The 20,217-nt window shown below is 36.0% G+C and overlaps 3 protein-coding genes across 4 annotated transcripts; 2 read left to right on the forward strand and 1 right to left on the reverse strand.

The window, feature by feature from the left end:
* The first annotated feature begins 148 nt into the window (after positions 1-148).
* rcan1a (regulator of calcineurin 1a) lies at positions 149-9,612 on the forward strand. Of its 2 annotated transcripts, none has more exons than XM_052565944.1 (4): positions 149-584; positions 7,486-7,659; positions 8,105-8,264; positions 8,409-9,612. In XM_052565944.1, exons 1-4 carry the CDS (start codon positions 462-464, stop codon positions 8,582-8,584), a joined length of 633 nt encoding a protein of 210 aa, XP_052421904.1. In that variant the 5' UTR covers positions 149-461; the 3' UTR covers positions 8,585-9,612. The 2 variants fall into 2 exon arrangements, with proteins under 2 accessions (XP_052421904.1, XP_052421905.1); XM_052565945.1 differs by lacking the exon at positions 149-584 and adding an exon at positions 5,801-6,582.
* Positions 9,613-12,386: 2,774 nt separating this feature from the next.
* On the reverse strand, positions 12,387-14,795 carry dnajc28 (DnaJ (Hsp40) homolog, subfamily C, member 28). The gene is made up of 2 exons (XM_052564724.1): positions 14,628-14,795; positions 12,387-13,709 (listed from the first exon to the last, which is right to left on the reverse strand). Exon 2 carries the CDS (start codon positions 13,685-13,687, stop codon positions 12,554-12,556), a length of 1,134 nt encoding a protein of 377 aa, XP_052420684.1. The 5' UTR covers positions 13,688-13,709; positions 14,628-14,795; the 3' UTR covers positions 12,387-12,553.
* A 958-nt stretch (positions 14,796-15,753) lies between these two features.
* mab21l3 (mab-21-like 3) lies at positions 15,754-19,612 on the forward strand. The gene is made up of 7 exons (XM_052566481.1): positions 15,754-15,919; positions 16,108-16,248; positions 16,357-16,428; positions 16,682-16,973; positions 17,778-17,959; positions 18,791-18,985; positions 19,116-19,612. Exons 1-7 carry the CDS (start codon positions 15,872-15,874, stop codon positions 19,347-19,349), a joined length of 1,164 nt encoding a protein of 387 aa, XP_052422441.1. The 5' UTR covers positions 15,754-15,871; the 3' UTR covers positions 19,350-19,612.
* Positions 19,613-20,217: the final 605 nt, after the last annotated feature.

Consider the following 20,217-nt stretch of genomic DNA (forward strand, 5'->3'; position numbering starts at 1 on the left):
AATAAGTAATAACAAAAATTCCCTCTCAGTGATGTAAATCATATTTTTAATGCAACTTATTTCTAAATACTGCAGTTATTTTCAGGGATGTTTTACCGCCCCCTTCCGGAATCACAGATTATGTCGAAAAGAAAAGGAAACGGGAAGTTGTCGAGTGCGTTACGTCGATTGCTGCTTTTCCGCAAATGAAAGGTTGAACCGAAGTTACTTTGTTCTTATAACACTCAGTTTAAAAGACAAACATCTAATTTAAAATTAATAAGTACAGTTGAGCACGTCAATGCCGATATATAAAAAGGTTCCCAAAGTCAGCGTGAGTCGTAAAAGGGCAGTGACATTTGCATATAGAATGGACAGAATAGCTTAGCTTACCAAACCGTATAATTATCGCCAGTTCTGTAAGAATTAAACTTATTTTACTACGTGGACAGTAGTTTCCTATCTGTTCCCATATTAACATTATGGAGCAGTCGAATAATGAGGACAGTGAGGCCACCCTGGACGTGCATTTTACCGAGCTGACTGATTCACTAGTGGCCTGGAAAGTTCACATGGAAGTTTTTGCCATAGAAAACCCTTTAAGAGTGAGTAATATTGAATTCACACCCCTGTATCCATCTGGAGAATTTTCTTAAAGGCTGACGTGTGTATAACCCGCGTATAGATGCATTTAAGGACTGCTATATATTAAAATAGCTTTCTTGTCAAACATATAGCGGACATGTCCATATTGCGATGAACTACACAAAAATAGTTTTAAACACATCATGTGTTTGCTTGGTTTAATAATGTGTTGTCGGATGAAAAAAAAAAATCATATTGTTATAGAGTCATGCAGTTGGGGATTTGTTGGCTGCATATTCATGCTGAAAATGTGTCTTTCCACTTTTTCCTAAAGATGCTGTTGGACTGAGATCTGTTGACTGTGAACTCATGGAACCAGAGATAAATTGCTTTGTGACATGGGACTTTATACCGCATAATCTTCACAGTAATCTTATTTAATGGGCCACAAGAAGATATAATCTTTTTCCTAATGATATGATGCAAGCTTCAGATTTGATGATTAGGCATTTGTGAGGTGGTTGAACCTGAATGTCTTTAACTTGGAATTTTTTTTCTTCCCCTTGGTATAAACGGTCACAACTACTAACCTTTTAGTTTTTTGGAATATTTATGGAGATTTGGACGTCAGTGAATTTCCCTGACAGATTCTTTGTTCCTCATCATAAAAAAGGAAAACAGGAACTTGTGGAAATAGCATTGTCATTGTAAAAGTATTTGAATCGATCCAGATAATAATAATAATAATTATTATTATTATTATTATTATTATGACATTTTGTGTGTTTGTGTATGGTGTTGGTTGCATATCATTTATCAAACGAAGCATTTAGCTTAATACACTCTTTTTTCCCCCTCAAAGTGTAGTGTCACATACTTCCTTCATAATTTGTTTAATGTAAGTTTATGATGTATTGAAGTAGTAGCCGTGTTTTCAGAAATGGAGACATATTATATACCCGCTAAGTCCCTTGAGTTTAGCTCTGAAATATTGACGTGCCTTACAAGTCAAGTAATTCAGTGAATAAACAAAGTAATAAATAACAAAGCATATTGCACTCATTTGTTTGCCATTTTTCTACGAGATGATTAGGACATTGCTGTGTTGAATAGGTGTGTTTGTCTTGGCTGAAGAAATTTTCCACTTGACGTCACCTTTGTTGAGCTGTTACACAAATCCTGGCCATCAGACAGCCTTAAGTCAAGTTGTAGACATTGTTATTATAATGTAGAGCAATGACCAGTTGTTTCTATTGCCATTTTTATATAGTTCAACTCAAAGATTGATTTACAACAGTGACGCACAACAGGTTTTGTCAGTTTGTCTCATGATAAATGAGCATTTGTTAAGGAGATTGAGAAATAATACACAATATACAAGTACTTATGTCCAAAGACTAGAAGTTGTCTATACCACAAATAGGATATTTTTTAGCTTAGGCAACAGGTTTCTGGTGTGTGCAGTTTTCCAAATAAGATGGAAACCTTGAGTTTAATGGAAATGGGATGAGAGAATAATAGTGATAGGAAAATAGTCTGCTGTTGAAAAATGGAGAAAATGGAAAATCTGTTCCATTGTGTTTTGCAATGTGGAAACAGGAAGCAAGTTCTAGGACACGTATTACAATGCGTATGCAAATATGATTGAAGAAGAAGGTCATGTTACCATCATAGACGGAGGTCCCAAATATACAGTTAGAGGTCATTCAGTAATAGTAGAGCTTTTTTCAATGGTAGCTTGATTCTTAAACATATTATTCACTATTATCGGACACTTCTTCATTGTTGTGAAGGAGCCATGAATGGAACTGATGTAAAAAATGCTATATGATTGCATTACAGTTAAATTGTGGGAATAATTTACTCAAAAATGAAATTTGTTTCCTTTTCCATTAAACACAAACTAATTTGTTTTGAAGAAATAAAAACAGTTTCTGGTCCCTAAGATTTTTTGATTAATGTCTATTGTTTTTTTTTTTGGCCAAAACTGTTTGGTTACAAACATGCTTCTTTGTTAGTTTTTTTATTTTTGTTTAGAATACAGGTTGGAACTACATTAGGAGGAGTAAATAATGTCCAAATTTTCATTTTTGTATAAACTGTTCCTTTAATTGTGGTACGCCACTCAAACACTTTAATTTGCTGTATGTTTGTACGCACAGGTTCCACTGGAACACACACATTCTTTTCACAATATCAGCAGTTTTTGCTCGTGGCTGTTTCTTTTCTTTTTTTTTTTTTTAACCTCTGTGATGCAGATCATGATCTCTGCCCAAGTAAACAATCTTAATTTCAGAACTTATCATTGTGGTGTCATCTTCCACCCTCAGTTCTTTGAACCGGCCTGTTGACAGTGGCACATGCGTGCAGCATTTTGTCCAAACAATAATAAAAGGACACATTTAATTTATAATTTGTCTTAAATCTCATTTTGTAAAAAAAAAAAAAAAAAAAAAAAAAAAACCTGAATCGAATTGTTATTGAATCGTTACATCCCTAGTGAGGTCTAAATTTTTTAAAGGGACAGGCAAAAATCCCTTTCTTATTACATTTACTATACTCTTGGCTTCAATACTAATTTTGTTCAAGCGTACACATTTACAGACTAACAAGTCCGTGTCTGTTGTGAACATGAGAGAGTCTTGTGTAGTTTAGACCATTCTAAATTTGAATTGGGCTTTTAAATTAATATAATTTGCCTAATATTCAAGGCTTTATCAAATGCATTAATTTAAGCATTGCATTTTAATTAATTTCTTTATTAGTTAATTTAGTTTCACTATTACTGGAAAATTTTCCACTGGTTTCACCCTCAATCAATGCGTCAAAATGTGTTTTTTTTTTTGTTTTTTTTGTTTTTTTGAAGAGGTTATTCATAGTCAGCTGGTTGTCTCATGGTGAAAGAATCCACTTTGGTTGTTTGTTTCTGTGGAAAGTCTGGAAGGAGTTTTGACACTTGCTGTATGTGACACGGGCCCTGGAGCAGTCATAAACTCAGCTGGGTGTCTAGTCAGTGGAAAATGTAAGCTGTTCTTGTAAAAGTGTCAGATGAATTGACATTCCCTGAGCAAACCCATTCTGATATCATAACCTAAGCCAGGGTCTTATAAACAAAACACTGACTCATTTGGAAACTTGAAACCCACTTCCTGAATTGGTGCTTCAAAACACGAAGTGTGCCATTTAAGTGCACAAGTGGGTGAAAACTTGATATGGAGCTCAGGTCAGTTTGGGCTATTATTATCTTGCTATTTGTACCTTGTGCCATGACCCATATCCCACCTTTACACACATTTCTTGATAATGACCTTATTTGCCATTAAATTGACCACAGGTCCTTTTATTTTCCATTACATTGATGACAGATAATAACTTCATTTGCCATTACATCGACAGAAAATAATTACTTTATTTACTCTTAAATTGAGGTTAGAAAAGAATTGAATTTGCCATTTGACTAAATAATGATCCAGTTTCCTGATTCTTTGACATCATACTTTTATTCATCATTACATGAAAATGTCATTTTCAAGTATTCAATTTAACAATACATATATGCTTAATGTAGTAACTGATATTCCTATATAAATATAGGAAGTGACAAATCAAATTAAGGCAAAGTAAATATGAAAATATTTTTATTATAAAACATCATTTTCTGTAGATTATTTATTTGGTTTTTTTGCTGTAATTTTTACATTCCATAGTCCTTTTATTTGTTGTTACTCTGACGGTAAATAAGAATCTAAATTTGTCCTATATTTTAAACCTGTATTTTCGGCTTCTAGCTATTTAAAGCTGATGAATTCAGCTGTTTGTGTTGTATGCTTTTGAACGGAATGGAAAGTTTTTATATGCATAACAATACCTTTTGGCTTCTACCTGTATAAAAGCAAACATAAAACCCAGCAGCACAACTTAATACTGTCCTGTTCACCATTTTCCACTCTGTATTCCTTTTTGTTATAATTCTGTTTCAAGGTTGTTGTTTTTTCTCTCTCCATTCCCTAATAAGAGGCCTTGTTCCACTTGAACTAGATTCCCAGCTTTTGGACTAAAAACATCTGCACATATGACTGACAGATGCTTATGGCCAGTGTAGACATCTCTGTGCTTATCTTGAACAGGAAAGCTTTTACCAGATAGAGAGGGGAAAATCTGAGTGAAAGGCATGCTGAGAATTTCTAGTATGTATGCTCACTTCAAGGTTTTATTTAATTTGAGAAAATAGATAGATAAAAGAAATGGGAGTTCCAGAGTTAGTTCTGTCTAGATCAGTAATATTTATTTTGAAAGTAGTCTTTTATTCTCAGGAGGGCTGCAATTATAGAATCAGAAATACAGGAACATTGTTTTCTCTATTGTATGATTTATTTTATGATTATTTTTATATGTAATTTATTCCTGTGATGGCAAAGCTAAATTTGCAGCAGCAATTACTCCAGTCTTCAGTGTCACATGATCCTTTAGAAATCATTTAGGCCTAAATATACTGATTTGGTGCTCAAGAAACATTTCATATTTTCAATGTTGAAAACAGCATTGCTTAATATTTTGTGTGAAACTGATACTTTTTGTTCTCACAATCCTTTGATGAATGGAAAGTACTGACACCAAAGTGTAAATATATCAAATCTGTGTACACTTTTTTTTTTTCTCTCCAGATTTTATCTCATCAGTTTTGCTGTACAATTTTATATTGCAGTCATCATTAACTGGTTGTGCTTTAGGTAGCAAATCATGGTGAGCCAACACCGAAGCAAAATTTGTTTGTGCTCAATGTGTCAGAGTGTTGTTACTTGCATTTTATTATATTGTTTAATTTTAGTTTACTTCTGTTTAGTGTTATCATGCCTGTAAAAGTAGATGATATGTTTAGCTTGATAAAGAATTAGAGTTAATCTCTGTGCATCGGCCGCACTGTCGTCAGTGTCAGTATTTGGTAATAGTTGTGTGTACACAAGAGACTGAGAGAATATGGATCATGTTTGTATTGCTTGCGAAACTGAGAAAATAACACCATGCAGATGTGTTAAAGATAAGACGTGATAACTGAATGCCACTTAAACAGATAGAAAAAGAAAAGCTGCTCTTCAATAATAACAGGACAAATCCACTGCCCCTGGAGTCAGACAGGAGAAAATGAACACCTATGGAAAGTATGCTGCGGGGAGCGCTTGATAACACAGCTGCCCTTCTGCCCAGCTCAGCTGATTTAGATTTTCCATCACGATGGGAGGGGCAGCATGAAAGAGACCGATACAGATCATTGTTTAACCACACTGTGTGTCCTGAAATGGAATGACTGAATTGAGCAGAGATTGGCCCAACTGGATCTGAGCTGCATGGAAAGCAATGGCGCATAGTTTCCAAGACTTGCATTCTCAGGGTGTGTGTGTTTAAGTGTGAGTCTGTGATTAGTCAGCAGAGCCATTCGTTTCGGTACAGAATGGGAAAGTGAGGCGGAACCTGCTAGCCGAGTCACCCCTCCCCTGTAGTAGGCGGAGCCTGTAGTTGTGCAGCTGAGAGGGGCCTTTATATAAAAGGAGACAGCTGAGTGAGCTGCAGTCTTACGAAGCTTTCAAGACGTTTGATCGGTGGTGCAGGAGGACAGACCATTCCAGAAGATTCTGTCTCAACAAAGCAGTGTCACGTGACCACACTGGGGGGTTTAGTTTCTGTGCATTGCTCAGTTTGACCCATTTCCTTTGTGAAAACGCTCTAGGCTCTCTACAGGACTGAGACCGTCTGAGAAGGACAGGAAGAAAAGCAGAAGCGAAGAGGGTGATTTCGAAGCATTTGTTTCCTGAAGCAGGCGTCAATCGTGTCCTCACGCTGGGGAAGGCAAAACGGACACGTCTCAGTCCCTCCTGCCCTTTACATTCTCTAACCTCTCAAGTCCTCCGGAGGATCCGTCAACAGGCTTCCGTCATGCACCTGAAAACCATGAAGTGTAACCCTTTCTGCCTTATTGCTTCCTTGGAGGATCCGGATATGTTTAACAGACCTGAGCAGAGGGTAAGGCTACATTGACATGGTGCCTTATGATATCAAACTAGCTTTAAATGCTGGAAGTCAGACTGCTAGAAAACCATGAATGACAGAACGCTGTCAGAAAGCTATCCAACAGCTCTTTGAATTCCTCATGCGATCTCGTCTTTATTGATGCCAACTTGATTTGTGCTTTCTGTGAGGTTTGTGGTTGACTGAATGACCTACTTATGATATTTGTATTTAGCTAAATATCCAGTTGACTGGTTGTGGTAGTAGTGGTTAGGTCATGGAATAAGATGCTGTGGGAACATTTAAAGAGCATTTGGCTGGACAATTTGGGGGTTTTGTATCTGACGTAAGCACTTACGCACACAACACCTATGCACAATCGGAATAACCCGGGATGTGTGGATCATACTCTATTAAATCTCTGCATAGCTTGAAATGGTCCATCAGGACTTTTTCTGTCAGGTCCGCCTGCATGTTCACAGCATGCAGTAAGTCTCTGTTACCTTGGAAACCAATATCTTGCCGAGCACTGACAGACGTGATCATTTTTAGGATGTGTATTAGATTAGTACTATGTGCGTCAGTATGGTTTAATATAGAAGCGTTTACTGAATATCAGTCTGGCAGCATCCCCAAAAACAAGCTAAATGGATTTGGCACTACAAAGTCTTAGGAGTGCAGGCTCACCACGGGGTGGGGGTAATCTAGTGGTTTAGGCTTAAGGCTGGTTAGAAAGGTTGTCAGTCTGACTCTGAGCCTAAATGGGGGCACACTTAAAACCTGACCTCAGATTGCGCAACAGGGGATGTTTATTCGTGTACTCCTGAATCACATGCGAAATGGTCCTTTCTTCATTTCTGTTTCCATGAAGATATAAAATGAAATGTATTCATCTGAGATGTTTCCTCTCATCCACAGGCGAGTTTTGAGGATCTGTTCCGTGCCTTCGACCGAAACGTCACCTTCCAGTTCTTTAAGAGTTTTCGTCGGGTCAGAATTAACTTCACCAATGCTCTGGCTGCTGCAGAGGCAAGAGCAAAACTGCACAAAAGTGACTTCAATGGCAGGGAAGTGCGACTCTATTTTGCCCAGGTATGTCAATTTAAATGTAGCCTATACATATATTGCATTTAATAAATGTGTGTGTGTGTGTCTGTGTGTGTATGTGTGTGTGTGTGTGTGTGTGTGTGTGTGTGTGTGTGTATATATATATATATATATATATTAGTAATAATAAGGTTATTTTTTTATGATCATTAATCAAATAAGAATATATATTTATTTTTTATTTACCACACTTGTCAACTGGGGGGTGGGGTGGGGGGAAAGATAATGACCAAGTGACTGTATAAACAAACATTTTGTATTTTTTATATGCTATATCATATTATAATGATTGTATATTGATTTTATGATTGTGTAATATTTTATAATGACTTCTAAACTTTAATGTCTCTTTATTACTGTTTATTTTATCACACCTGGTTAGAGCTACAGTGTACTGATTATTACAAAAAAAAAAAACTCTTCTTTCTAGTCTGTGCATATTGGCAGTCCACACCTTGAACCTCCAAAACCAGATAAGCAGTTCCTCCTGTCCCCTCCTCCGTCGCCCCCTGTTGGTTGGGAGCAGTCAAAGGATGCCACACCTGTCATTAACTATGACCTTCTGTGTGCCATTGCCAGACTAGGGCCAGGTAGGAAAACGCTTTCATAAATGTAATCTTTTTTTTCTTTTTTTCTGAATGTTCCATTCTTAAAAAAAAAAAAAAAGGTCATAAATTATTCATTTAATATGACCTGCTCTAAACGTCTAATAATAAATTATCTCTGTTCAACAGGTGAAAAGTATGAACTCCAACCAGGAACTCCCACCACACCCAGCGTGGTTGTTCATGTTTGTGATAACAATCAAGAAAGCTCAGGAAATGAGGAGGAAATGGATGGAGGCAGACGTCCACGTCCAAAAATCGTCCAGACCCGTCGACCAGAATACAGTCCCTCTGTCATGCAGTGAGCCTAGGGAAGCTCTTGTTGTGCCATAATCTTTGCTTTACTATCACAGGACCCTCTGGGGATCTGTCGTAGCATGCAGTTGGTCCTCCACACCATTAGAGGACGCCTTAAGACAGAACCTCAGCTCTGTAGAGAGCGACATAACGTATATGTCCACTATCTCACAGGGCAAGGGGTTCATTGCATGCATTCGATGGTAGACTGACTCATTCTTCTGCAGGCTGGGGGTTTTCAAGAGTGCTTTCATTGGTAACTGTGGCCATGGAGAACATGAGTCTCCAATTGTGTAGTGTTTTTTGTATTTTGGGAAGCATGTTGAATCCCAGTCAGTGGGTGTGATAATATGATTAGTTTATTTCTTTTAAGTTTAGCTTGATATTTTCAGGCTCTTAATTAATACTTGTGCAAGATTACTGGAACCTGAACTAGAGTAAAGTCTGACGATGAAGTAAATATTTTTGTCATAAAATCTGGGGGGTGCTTTTCCCTTTCACATTGCAATTAATTGTAAGTCTCGTTCCACCATGTGCCTCAGCATGTTCCTAAATTACGGATGGCCATTAAGTGCTCTCGTTTAATTTTATTTTTTGGTCTAGACATATACAGCTTAAAATTTAGTTATACGAGAGTCCATTGTTTTAACGTTTTTAATAATAATAATAATAATAAAAAGACTCAAAATGGCTCAAAGTAGTTGTTTATCCATTAGTATGTACTGAAAGGCATGGTCCTCAATTTCATGCACTTGGGAGTCATTTGTAGGACCATAACACTGTAATTAGTTTTTGTTGGAAGACTGTTACACTCTTTACCAGGATAAACACCAGTTGATTTTTTTTATTACATTGACCTTAATAATGTATTTCTGATGCCTTTTACTGTTTGTTATGTCTGTATATGATGGTATATGCTGTTTTTTTTTTTACTTAGTTTTGAAAATGTCACTGACTTGGCAATGGCTTGGGTGTTTGTCCTGTCATACATAAATAACAGCCATAACATGTCATTAAAATGTTTTTTTTTCTTCAATGTTGTGTTATGTCCTTTTTTTTTTTTTTTAAAGCGAAACTGTATTTTAGTCGCAAAATAGTAAGTGTTCTGACTTTCAGCCCACATGCCTCTTGAGTTTTATGCATTTATCCATTTTCAAAAGATGACTCAGTATTCATCTTGTATGCTGGTATCGCAGTAATGACGCAAGTCGAGGACTTTTCAAGGTGATGTCAATTTTTTTTTATTTTTTTTTTCCTGAAATTGAATCTGTGAGTCTCGAATTCCTGGCTGTCTCAATGTAAACCATTGTTCCCACTTGCATGTGGAGTTATTCAACATCAAGGTCTAGCTGGCAGAGTTGATAGAAATATCTAAATTCCCCAGTGACTCATGCTCCTCTCCACCAACATAACACTTAACTAGCCCGTTAACGTCAAAATAATAAATTCAAAAATATAATTCTCTCTCACATTGGCTTTTAATTACATCTGTGGTTGATTGGTGCAGGATCTGACCACGTCATTGGTAAGACTTCTGTTCAGGTGCAGACTTTCCCCGTGTTGAAGCTGATGACCTTGACTTGTTTTAGATTCATTAAAGCTGTTGACATCTTGAGAGGACTGGGTCCTTCTGAATAAATCTCTCTATGTTCAGAAATGGGTGGAACCATGATCTCAGATACTGTCCTGTCTTCCTTAGTGTTTTTCTATATAGAAGAGCTACAGGGAGACAAGCAGGAAAGATCTACAACACACTGTTTTGGCTTCTTTTCCATTAAACTAAAACTTCCTATTACCACCAAAACTAAGGTATGTCTGTTATGTTTATATTATATACCTTTCTCTCTTGCTTAAAAACCAATATCAATTTGTGTCTGTATGTTATATACTGGACTGCTTTGCTTTGACAATGATAATATATATATATATATATATATATATATATATATATATATATATATATATATATACTATTGTTATGTAAAAAAGAACTGCATTTATTTTAAAATATTTTGTAATATAATCAATGCCTTCAATATCACTCTTGATCATTTTAATGCATCATTTCTGGATAAAAATAAATACATAATTTAGTTAAAAATTATTTTCTTTCAGAAAAAAGTACAGATCCCAAACTTAAAATTATTCGATAATTACATTTTTTTTTATTTATTCAGTATAGCTTTCGCATTTAGATCAAAATATTAAGATCATGAGAACGAAATTAAGTCAAGTGTATCCAAACATTTGATTGGTTGTATATATTTAGCAATATAGAAGTATTCCTAAAAAATAAAAAAAATATCCAAATGATGAATTCCATATCTGTATTTATATATTGAGTTCAGTATCTATATCCACAGTGGAAAAAAATGCTAGAGCAGAACTACACAGATATCCACGCTCTGCTGGTATCCTGGTTGCAGCACTACATTAATGAAACATGGGTGGTGGGCGCAGCTCCGTATACACCACCACATCATCCACCTGTGCAACTGAGTGGAGCTCCGGTCCCTGATAAAGGTCACGGCATGATCTACATCTGTCTGATGGTGGGACTCTTCAGTTTCTTTACCTTTGGCATTATGTTCAGCTATATTCGCTCAAAGAAGGTGGAGAACTCACAGGATCCATATCATCAGTATATAGCTAAAGACTGGGCTAGTATAGCCTCTCCTGTGGTCATCAGTAACCCAGCTGCCCTCGGACACCTTCCGGGCTACAGTGGAAGAGAGCAGGAGCAGGCCTAGATTACAGCCCTAGACAGAGTTTGATGAAACATGTAAAAAAAAAAAAAAAGTGTCACAGTTGTTCATTATGTCAAAAATAAATGAAACAATTGAATTCTACAGTCAGTTTGGTTTTATAAATGCCACTGGGTCATCTTATCTGCAGGTAATAAGTCTAGTGCACAATGTCCAAACGAACAGATTTTGTGGATCAGTGTAACCCTTTTAGCATTTGTTATAATGATCACGTTCAATTGGCATGTATAAGGTCATGGAATGTTTGAGATGTGTAATCAGATTTTCCAAGGATAGCTTTCATGCTTGATCATGAATGACTGGCATGACAACTCCACAGAAACAAAATAATTGCTGTCCTTCGGAGACTTTGGACAAAATTCCCTAGAGTCACTTTTTTTTTAAAGGAATTTGTTATTAAAATGATTTGGAAGTAAATTCCTTTTTATTAAGCGATTTTAGGGCTCTTTGGGACAAATCATGCAGTGCCAAAAAGGCCAAGCCTCCTTGTTACTAATTTACATTTATATGTATCTGCCAAATAATGTACTTAATTTGTTCACGTTAATTATCAATATTAAAGATCTATTTCACCCCAAAATAAAGAAAAGAAAGAATTTTATACGTTTTTTGTACATCTACATATTAATCAGAACAAATCTTTTAAAAATTGGTAATAATGAGTGATTCTTGAGCACGAAATAAGCATATAAATAATATCTGAAGCATTATGTGACACTAAATACTGGAGTAATGACTGATGAAATTTCAGCTTTGAATTCACAAGAATCAGTTATAATATATGTGTGTGTGTGTGTATATATATATATATATATATATATATATATATATATATATATATATATATATATATATATATATATATATATATGTATATATATATTGCCATCACAAGAATCAATTATATATATTATAACTTATAATAATGTAATAAAAGATGTAATAAATATTTGTAATATATGCATAGATAGATAGATAGATAGATAGATAGATAGATAGATAGATAGATAGATAGTAAACACATGCACAAATGTATACATCCACATTGTGTTGTATTTATTTATTAATTATCGTCTTTACTTTTCTGCTAGTTTTTAATAACACAAAATAATTGTTTCATACTGTATTACAGTAATGATAAAAAGAAGGAAGGGGCAAAATAATCGTAATCACACTAATAACAGGCCAACATGTAAAATACAACTCTGCTTTTCATTTAAGAAGATTCTGCATCCATGTGATGAGTCCTTGTCTGGTGTTCTGAGATGTTCTTGCTGTCTCCATCTGCTCCTTTTCCTTTCTTTCCTTTTCTCTTTCCTTCTCCTGCCTGAGCAGCCTGTCAGTTTCCAGTATCTTCTCCAGCTCTCTCTTCAGGCTGTAATGCACCATCTGCCTGCTCATGAGAGGCACAATCAGGTTGAAATTGTCCACTTTCTTGTTGAGTTTCCCCAGTTCATTAGCAAACGCAGCGCAGTGCTCCTTCCACTGGAGAGTTTCTGAGTGTCTCATGGGTTCTCCCATCCTTGCCCTGACCTCCTGCAAACTCATCCTCATTTTTGCAATGGTTTCCCTGATCTCCTTCTGAGCCACGATCCATTCAGGCTGGTAACCGTTGTCGATAAGGATTCTGTTGAGGTTGTGCGTCATGGGGTCCATATAAGGGTTGTGATCAAACTTGTTGAGTGGTTTGCCAGTGCCACTGAGGTTTTGGAAGTCTCCACGGGCCATCGACTCCTGGATGAGGTCCTCAACCAGCCTCTCCACTGCCTGAGTGATTTTGATCTGCTTGCTGCGCAAACGTGCATCTCGTGTCACCATGGCTCCTTCATCTGCTGCCGCCTTCTCCATCTCCTTCTGTCGATACTCCAGAACCTGGTCAGTGGCACGTTCTACACGAAACTGTCGGTACTGTCGCTCTCTTTGGCTTGGAGTGCCAGAACCAATGCCTTCAAAACTGAGGTATTGTCTATGTTGAGGTGCATTTCTTTTAATTTGATCTTCCTCTTCATCCTCCATCGATTGGGTATACTGTGAAGCTGATTTTTGTCGGGCAAGGTGGGCTAGAACAGCCCGATAGGCCTCCTCTATCTGGGAAAATAGAGCAGCATCTGCTGTTGGAGCGCCAGAATCTGGATGGTAGAGCTTGGCCATGTGAAGGTAAGCCTCCTTGACCTCTGCAGCACTGCTGTCTCCATCATCAGGCAACTGCAGTATACGGTAACTCTCTCTCAAGCTGCGGCTGACAGATCCAGAACTGAGAGCTCGCAGGCTGAGGAAACCGTACAGAGGCAGCAGAGATCTGCGGAGGTCCCCGCTGTGCAACCGTAACAACATCCAGCAGCTCATTGTGCCTTTATCAATCCAGCACCTAAATATATACGGAAATTATGAAATAATGCTAAACTGATTTGAACAATCACTTTTGGGTATATAAAGTGAGTGATTCTTGTGCATGAGCTGCTTAAGAAATACATTTAAAAAACCAGTAAATATCCTATACACCTTTAATGTTTATTTATTAATTTCTTTATTTTTATTTTTTTATTTGAACCTTAATCAAACCTTGTTATAAAAACTGTAATACTTAAAAAAAAAGAACATTTATTAAAAAAAGTAAATGTGCTACTTTTACTATATAATTCTTTTGAGTTAGATAAATAAATACTTTATGTATTTATTTTTAAGCTCAAGGTTTGATGCGCTTGATAGCACTGCACAATTTGGTAAAATACATAAATACTTTTTCACTGTAAAAAATAAAAATGAAAGGTGTTTAAGAAAATAACTTTATTCTCCAGTACAACTGTAATAATTACAACAATATTATATAAAACATTTACACCTTTGAATGTTATTTACCCCTAAAGGTGCCTTTAAGGTACTTATTAGTATCAGAATTGTAGATATTTGTCACAGTGACAGCTTTTGTACCTTTTTTTTTTTTTTTTTTTTTTCAGAGTGTGGCTATGACGTCTTCTAAATTTCAGGCTTTTATTTTGAAAGAGAAACTGTCAATCAAATTAGGGCTGGTTTATGTTACATTTCATGTAGGTTTAGGACTTGCTAGATATTTGCTAAGTCAGATCTTGCAAAGCTTTGTCAACACTGTTATAATCCAGTGTTTCTAGATAATATTTAGTGATATGGCCACCATAAACCTCCAGTGATATTGTGAAGTTTGTTGTAGCACAAAAGCTAATGTTCAAAACTAGCCTACATATCAAATATGAACACTTACGATAGTGAAATCTAAATACAACACGAACAATACATAGCAAGGACATACCTCACTGATTTAGCTCGGATGTCTCCACTGCAGAGAGGGTTAGGTCAGCATGTCTTTGTGTTTTGAATGACACTGTTTTGAACGTGCACTGAGGTTTGTTGTTATATATTAATGTCGAACAGAATGCGGGGAAATGTAGTCAGTGTTTTCAGGGCAAAGCGCGGTACAGAATTGGTCCTGTAGGTGGCGACAAATCTCAACAGCCACATTACAGGAACATTTATAACTTAGGCTTCTTTCTCCTTAAAACAATTTAAAAATTAACTATTTTATCCACTGTGCAGGACACATCTGCTGCTATGCTCTTTGTGCACAGTCTGGTGAAAGTCAGGGTGTTCTCTGAGATTTGGTACGAGGGAGATAAGCAAACTATTCAAGTAGGTTCTAATATAGGTTTAATATTATATATATATATATATATATATATATATATATATATATATATATATATATATATATATATATATATATATATATATATATATATATATATATATATATATATATATATATATATATTGGGCTATTTTAGAAGTCAACCAAGTTATGCACATGTAGTAAATTGTGATAAATTAATTTATGTCATGTTTAGAGGTCTTTTGTTTTTCCAGCTTTTGCAGTGATGGCACTCCATGCTTGAACTCTTGAATTATATATATATATATATATATATATTGCCTTTGCTTAAAATCCATGTTTCAAATTGCTCTCAAATTTGTTAGCTCAAATGTAGGTTCCCAATTTTGGACCTCATTGGACCACTTGTTTGTGATTATAGGCTTTATCATTTCATATATAAAATTGCCTCTATTTGATGTTGTTTCTGAAACCAGCTTATATTAATTAGATATATTCAGACTGATATAAATACACAATATAGAAAGACATTAGTGGGATCCATCTGCATGTTTGTATATTCCACTATTTACATTGCTAGATTAAAATAAAACAGATGTTTACATTCAAATTTCTCTATGAGTGTGATCTGTCATGTGAGTAAGCAATTGGTGAACTCATTTGCCCAGAGGACCATGAGAGCTTTTTAGCATCTCAGAAATCAATATTGTGAGATCAATGGGTCTCTGCTGAAGTGCTTTTCCCTCGCACAATCTGTGTCACACGTACACGGGGACACAAAAGAACCACAAAAAAAGGGCCACAAAGACCTCACATCAAGTTTTGCGGCTGGAAAGAAGACTTAAAAATAGCATTCAAAGAGAGCACTTCTTAGGATAGACTGCAAAATGACCAACTTTACAGATGAAGACCTGGACAACTATTTGCAAAATCAGGTGACCTATTTTTGCTGTCTTGGGTACTGGGATCTAAATCGAACTAAAGTATTAACTTAATTTTGTATTTATTTTATTTTTTATTTATTCAGATAGCTCAAAGAAAATGGCGTCTGCCCTGGTTTGTTTATAAGTTGCTAATTTTGTTCTGTTGTGCTGTCAATGGTGGCCGAATGTGTTATTGTCAGGTGGATCTCAGGCATCGTCAGGTTTCAAAGTCCGTAGAAGATGTGCAAAAAATCATAAAAGATCTTACAGCTGAGGTCAGCTCGAAGGATGCTCGTTTCCAGTCCATTGCAAACTCTGGAGTGCATAATGCCAGCCTCAAAGTAATACTTCATGTAGGCCTCTTGTCTATTATACAATGAATAACTGTATTTTAATTATGGCTACTTTTGTAACATCATAATTCCTCTGGTCTCCAAAATCTGATTTAGGACCAGCCAGCTTTAGTGTCAAAATGGTCTGCATTACTCAGAGGAAGATGTGCATACAACCCTGCCATCCAAGTAAGCAACAGAACTGTCAGCTATATCTCTTACAAAGCAAAATTATTTTTCAATGTACTGCAATGCATGGACCATATATGGATGCATATAAAAAATACATAGCAATGAAGACAAAAGCTGCACTGCATTTTTACATGTAATAGTTTATAGGAACATTAATTAATCCATTAAATAATTTCTTTTCCATGAGTTATCATTTGAATTTTCAGAAAGCTGAACGCATGATCATAGATTTCTCGTTCTTTTTCGGCAGGTGCTCACCCCAACTCTGTTCCTGATTTCAGTGCCCCTACAGGGTCTGATGGGTTATAAGGAGAGGCGCACGCGTCAGTGGCGTTACTACACACTGAGCGGGTCTCGTCTCCTCTCACCGGTCCGTGAGCCAGAGAAGCTCCACCAGTGGCTGGAGCTAGAGAGTTTCGTCAATCCGAATCAGGAGTGGCATGATGCCCGCATGATCATTGAGGGTGATATTGTGCCAGCAAAGGTGGTGAACATCTTCAAAGAGCATCTGGAGGCATCCATAAAGACCTGTGGTCTAACAAGTCAGTTATGAGAATAATTTTGTATGAAAACTTTGTTTTACCTTAGAATAATACAAATGGTTTCAGATGGATCCCACTGTATGTAGACTAGTCAGCATTTTAATTGGATCACAGCCTTTCATCAAAGTGTCCCTAGAACATAAAACCAAAATGCGTTCTTGTCTTAGGCAACTTTGATGAACATTTTTGATCCACTTCTATATTTAGTTTCTAGTCGGCTATTAGGATATCCTATGATATCAGATGAGCTGTACCAAATGCTTGATTATTTTCCCAAACCCTTTCAGCAAAAACTCCACCCCACAGCAGAATCTAAACATTTCATTGGTGATGTCAATCAAAGTGATGTATGCTTACACCAAACACAACCCCTAACCCTAACCAATGAAATTAGCTACATAGTTGGGATTTTCACTATACTGGTTTGGGTGGGGAAATAGTTTACCAATTTACAGAATGAAATAAAGCTTAAAAAGATCCTCATTTGACAGACAGGATTTTTTTGTTTTCTGATTTGGTGTGTTAATGGTAGACAGCTTTCCACACACATGAACACCATTTAGCACAATATGATGATATCAACATTCTAATGAGTCAAAATCGCATGAAACTATAGGTTGATAGGTTGTTTCAAGCCTCTAAGTATCCCCAGTTCTAACCCTAAAACTGACTGTTTGACGATGTTGATCCAGGAATAAATCCTACGTGGGTAATGCATAAATGCACACTATACATAAAGTGCAACAGCATATATACACCCTACATTTAATTTGGTTTAACTTTCTTTTTGCCTTTATGTGACAGGTAAGGTGAGTATGCTGGAATCAGTCGGGTCAGTGGTGCGTGTTGCTGTGGAAACATCAGAGGCACAAATTGAGGTGGAATTGGTTCCTACAGTGGAGTTAATGAACTACTGGCCAAAGAGAGCTAGGTGGCCTCGTCTTTTTCGAAGATGGCCCTCCACAGAACGGGCTCGCTGTATTAAGGTCAGCGGGTATATATACATAGGAATTTGTGCAAATAATTTATATAATACTTTATATATATATATATATATATATATATATATATATATATATATATATGTATATATTTTTTTTTTTAATATTGTGAAATTATAAAAATTTCAGCAGCAGTTGAAAGAACTGCTGAATGATTATATATTTGATATGATTTCTGAAGGCTGGAGTGACGGCTGCTGGAAATTCAGCTTTGCCATCACATGAAAATTAAATTTTACCATACATTAAAATATTAAACAGCGATATTTTAAATTGCAATAATATTTCACATTATTGCAGGTTTAAACTGTAATTTTCATTAAACAAAGACATTAAATAATTATTAATATTATTATAATTATATAAATATTTTTATATGTGACCATGGACCATAAAACCAGTCGCAAGGGTCTTTTTTATTATTATTATTGAGATTTATACATCATCTGAAAGCTGAATTTCCATTGAGGTATGGTTTGTTAGGATAGGACAATATTTGGCCGAGATAAAACTATTTGAAAATATGGAATCTGCAGGTCTTTAAAGTTGTCCGAATAAAGTCCTTAGCAATGCATTTTTTTTTTTTTTTTAATTACATTTTTGAAATATTTACAGTAGGATATTTACTAAATATCTTCACGAAACACAATCTTTACTTAATATCCTAATTCTTTTTTTGGCATAAAAGAAGAATAAGACTGACACATGCAATGTATTGTTGGCTATTGTTACAAATATTCCTGTAGTAAACAGAAATTGTCCTGAGTACTGTTTACATGCACTACAATGATGATTCATCTAATAAATCCCCTTCAGTCATTTGGATTCAATCTATTGGCCACATCAAACTACCACTGGCTGCTGTCATTCTCACGGGCAGAGCAGGTGCTGCTGAGCAATATAGATGAGGACGGCGGCTGCCGCAGGAAGTGTTATCGGGTGGTCAGACAGCTCAAGGAGGATGTCTGGTGTCCTGGAAGCAAACCTGTCATTACTGCCTACCACCTACAGGTACCAGTCAAGCAAAACAGCCTTCAACTCCTTTCCGGTCTCTTCTTTTCTTTTCATATTTTTGAGACATTATACTGCTTATAAACAAATTCAGGTTTACACACTTTGCCACTGTCTTTGCATCATCTAGACACTGCTTTTCTGGACATGTGAGAAGTACCCCTGCACCAGGGACTGGAGAGACTTCAGAGGATGTGTATTACGGCTGGTGCAGAAGCTGCATAAGTGTGTTAGCCAGCATTATCTCCGACATTACTTTGTACGATCCCACAACCTCCTGAAATACAGCAATACTAATGAGCTTGATGACGTTGCAAAGAAAATCAATAATTTCCTGGACAACCCTGGAACATATGTTCATTAGAAGCTTCCTGTATGGGTTAGATGGCATAGATCTATGTTAGCTGTGCTCCGTTCTGACTGCATCATATTGATGAGATCATCATGGTAATAGGCCGTGGTTGGCTAAGTAAGTATGAGTGCATTTCCTTCTTATGTCTTTCTGATCTTGAAACTTTCACCAGAATTATGTTGTATTTTATTTTATTTTTTATATACAGTAGGCCAACTTTGTTGAATAATTGACGTGAACAATGCTGACTTAATTAAATATTTTCTCATCCGAAATGCACCATTTTTATTTTATATGATGTTTTTATTTTGTCTATATTCAAAAGATCAATGCCTTTTTGGACAAGGATGGTCTTTTCAGATTAGATATACTTTAGATGCTGAACTCTCTGTACTCTACTGTACTAGAGGAACCCTTAATTATATTGTATTCCAGCAGAGGGCACTGTTATTACGTGTTACAAGAGGTTTTAATATCCATAGTAAACATGACTAGGTAATAGCACAGGTCAGTAATAAAGAACTATTATTTCTATTTGTAGCTAATGATATGCATTTTTACTAAAAAGGGAATACGCTAGATTCACTGAGTAGTAGTAAGTGAATCATAGGAGACATCCAGGGTGTAGTTTACCCAAAGGTGAATTCAGACATTATTTTTTCACCCTTATGTCATTCCAAAATCATATTGACTTTCATCCATAAAGGAGTTACGTTCACACTGCTTTTTTTCTGGACAAAAATAACATCAGAAGTTCTGACATATTGTGACACTGGCAGTTTGAATGCGTTGAAGTTTAAATGAGACACAATTTAAAAAAAATGTGTAAATTCTTCCTTTAATGCTCAAAAAAATGATTTATTAGTGTACTCTTTGCTCA

The sequence above is a fragment of the Carassius gibelio genome, chromosome B9 (assembly GCF_023724105.1).
Source record: "Carassius gibelio isolate Cgi1373 ecotype wild population from Czech Republic chromosome B9, carGib1.2-hapl.c, whole genome shotgun sequence".
NCBI lineage: Eukaryota > Metazoa > Chordata > Actinopteri > Cypriniformes > Cyprinidae > Carassius > Carassius gibelio.

Bases quoted from the DNA above. Each gene is read 5' to 3' on its own strand.
- rcan1a (XM_052565944.1), top strand. From the start codon at position 462: ATGGAGCAGTCGAATAATGAGGACAGTGAGGCCACCCTGGACGTGCAT. The intron at 585-7,485 runs GTGAGTAATATT...TCTCATCCACAG, and splicing joins CCATAGAAAACCCTTTAAGA to GCGAGTTTTGAGGATCTGTT. The intron at 7,660-8,104 runs GTATGTCAATTT...TCTTCTTTCTAG, and splicing joins TGCGACTCTATTTTGCCCAG to TCTGTGCATATTGGCAGTCC.
- dnajc28 (XM_052564724.1), bottom strand. From the start codon at position 13,687: ATGAGCTGCTGGATGTTGTTACGGTTGCACAGCGGGGACCTCCGCAGA.
- mab21l3 (XM_052566481.1), top strand. From the start codon at position 15,872: ATGACCAACTTTACAGATGAAGACCTGGACAACTATTTGCAAAATCAG. The intron at 16,249-16,356 runs GTAATACTTCAT...AATCTGATTTAG, and splicing joins TGCATAATGCCAGCCTCAAA to GACCAGCCAGCTTTAGTGTC. The intron at 16,974-17,777 runs GTCAGTTATGAG...TTTATGTGACAG, and splicing joins AAAGACCTGTGGTCTAACAA to GTAAGGTGAGTATGCTGGAA.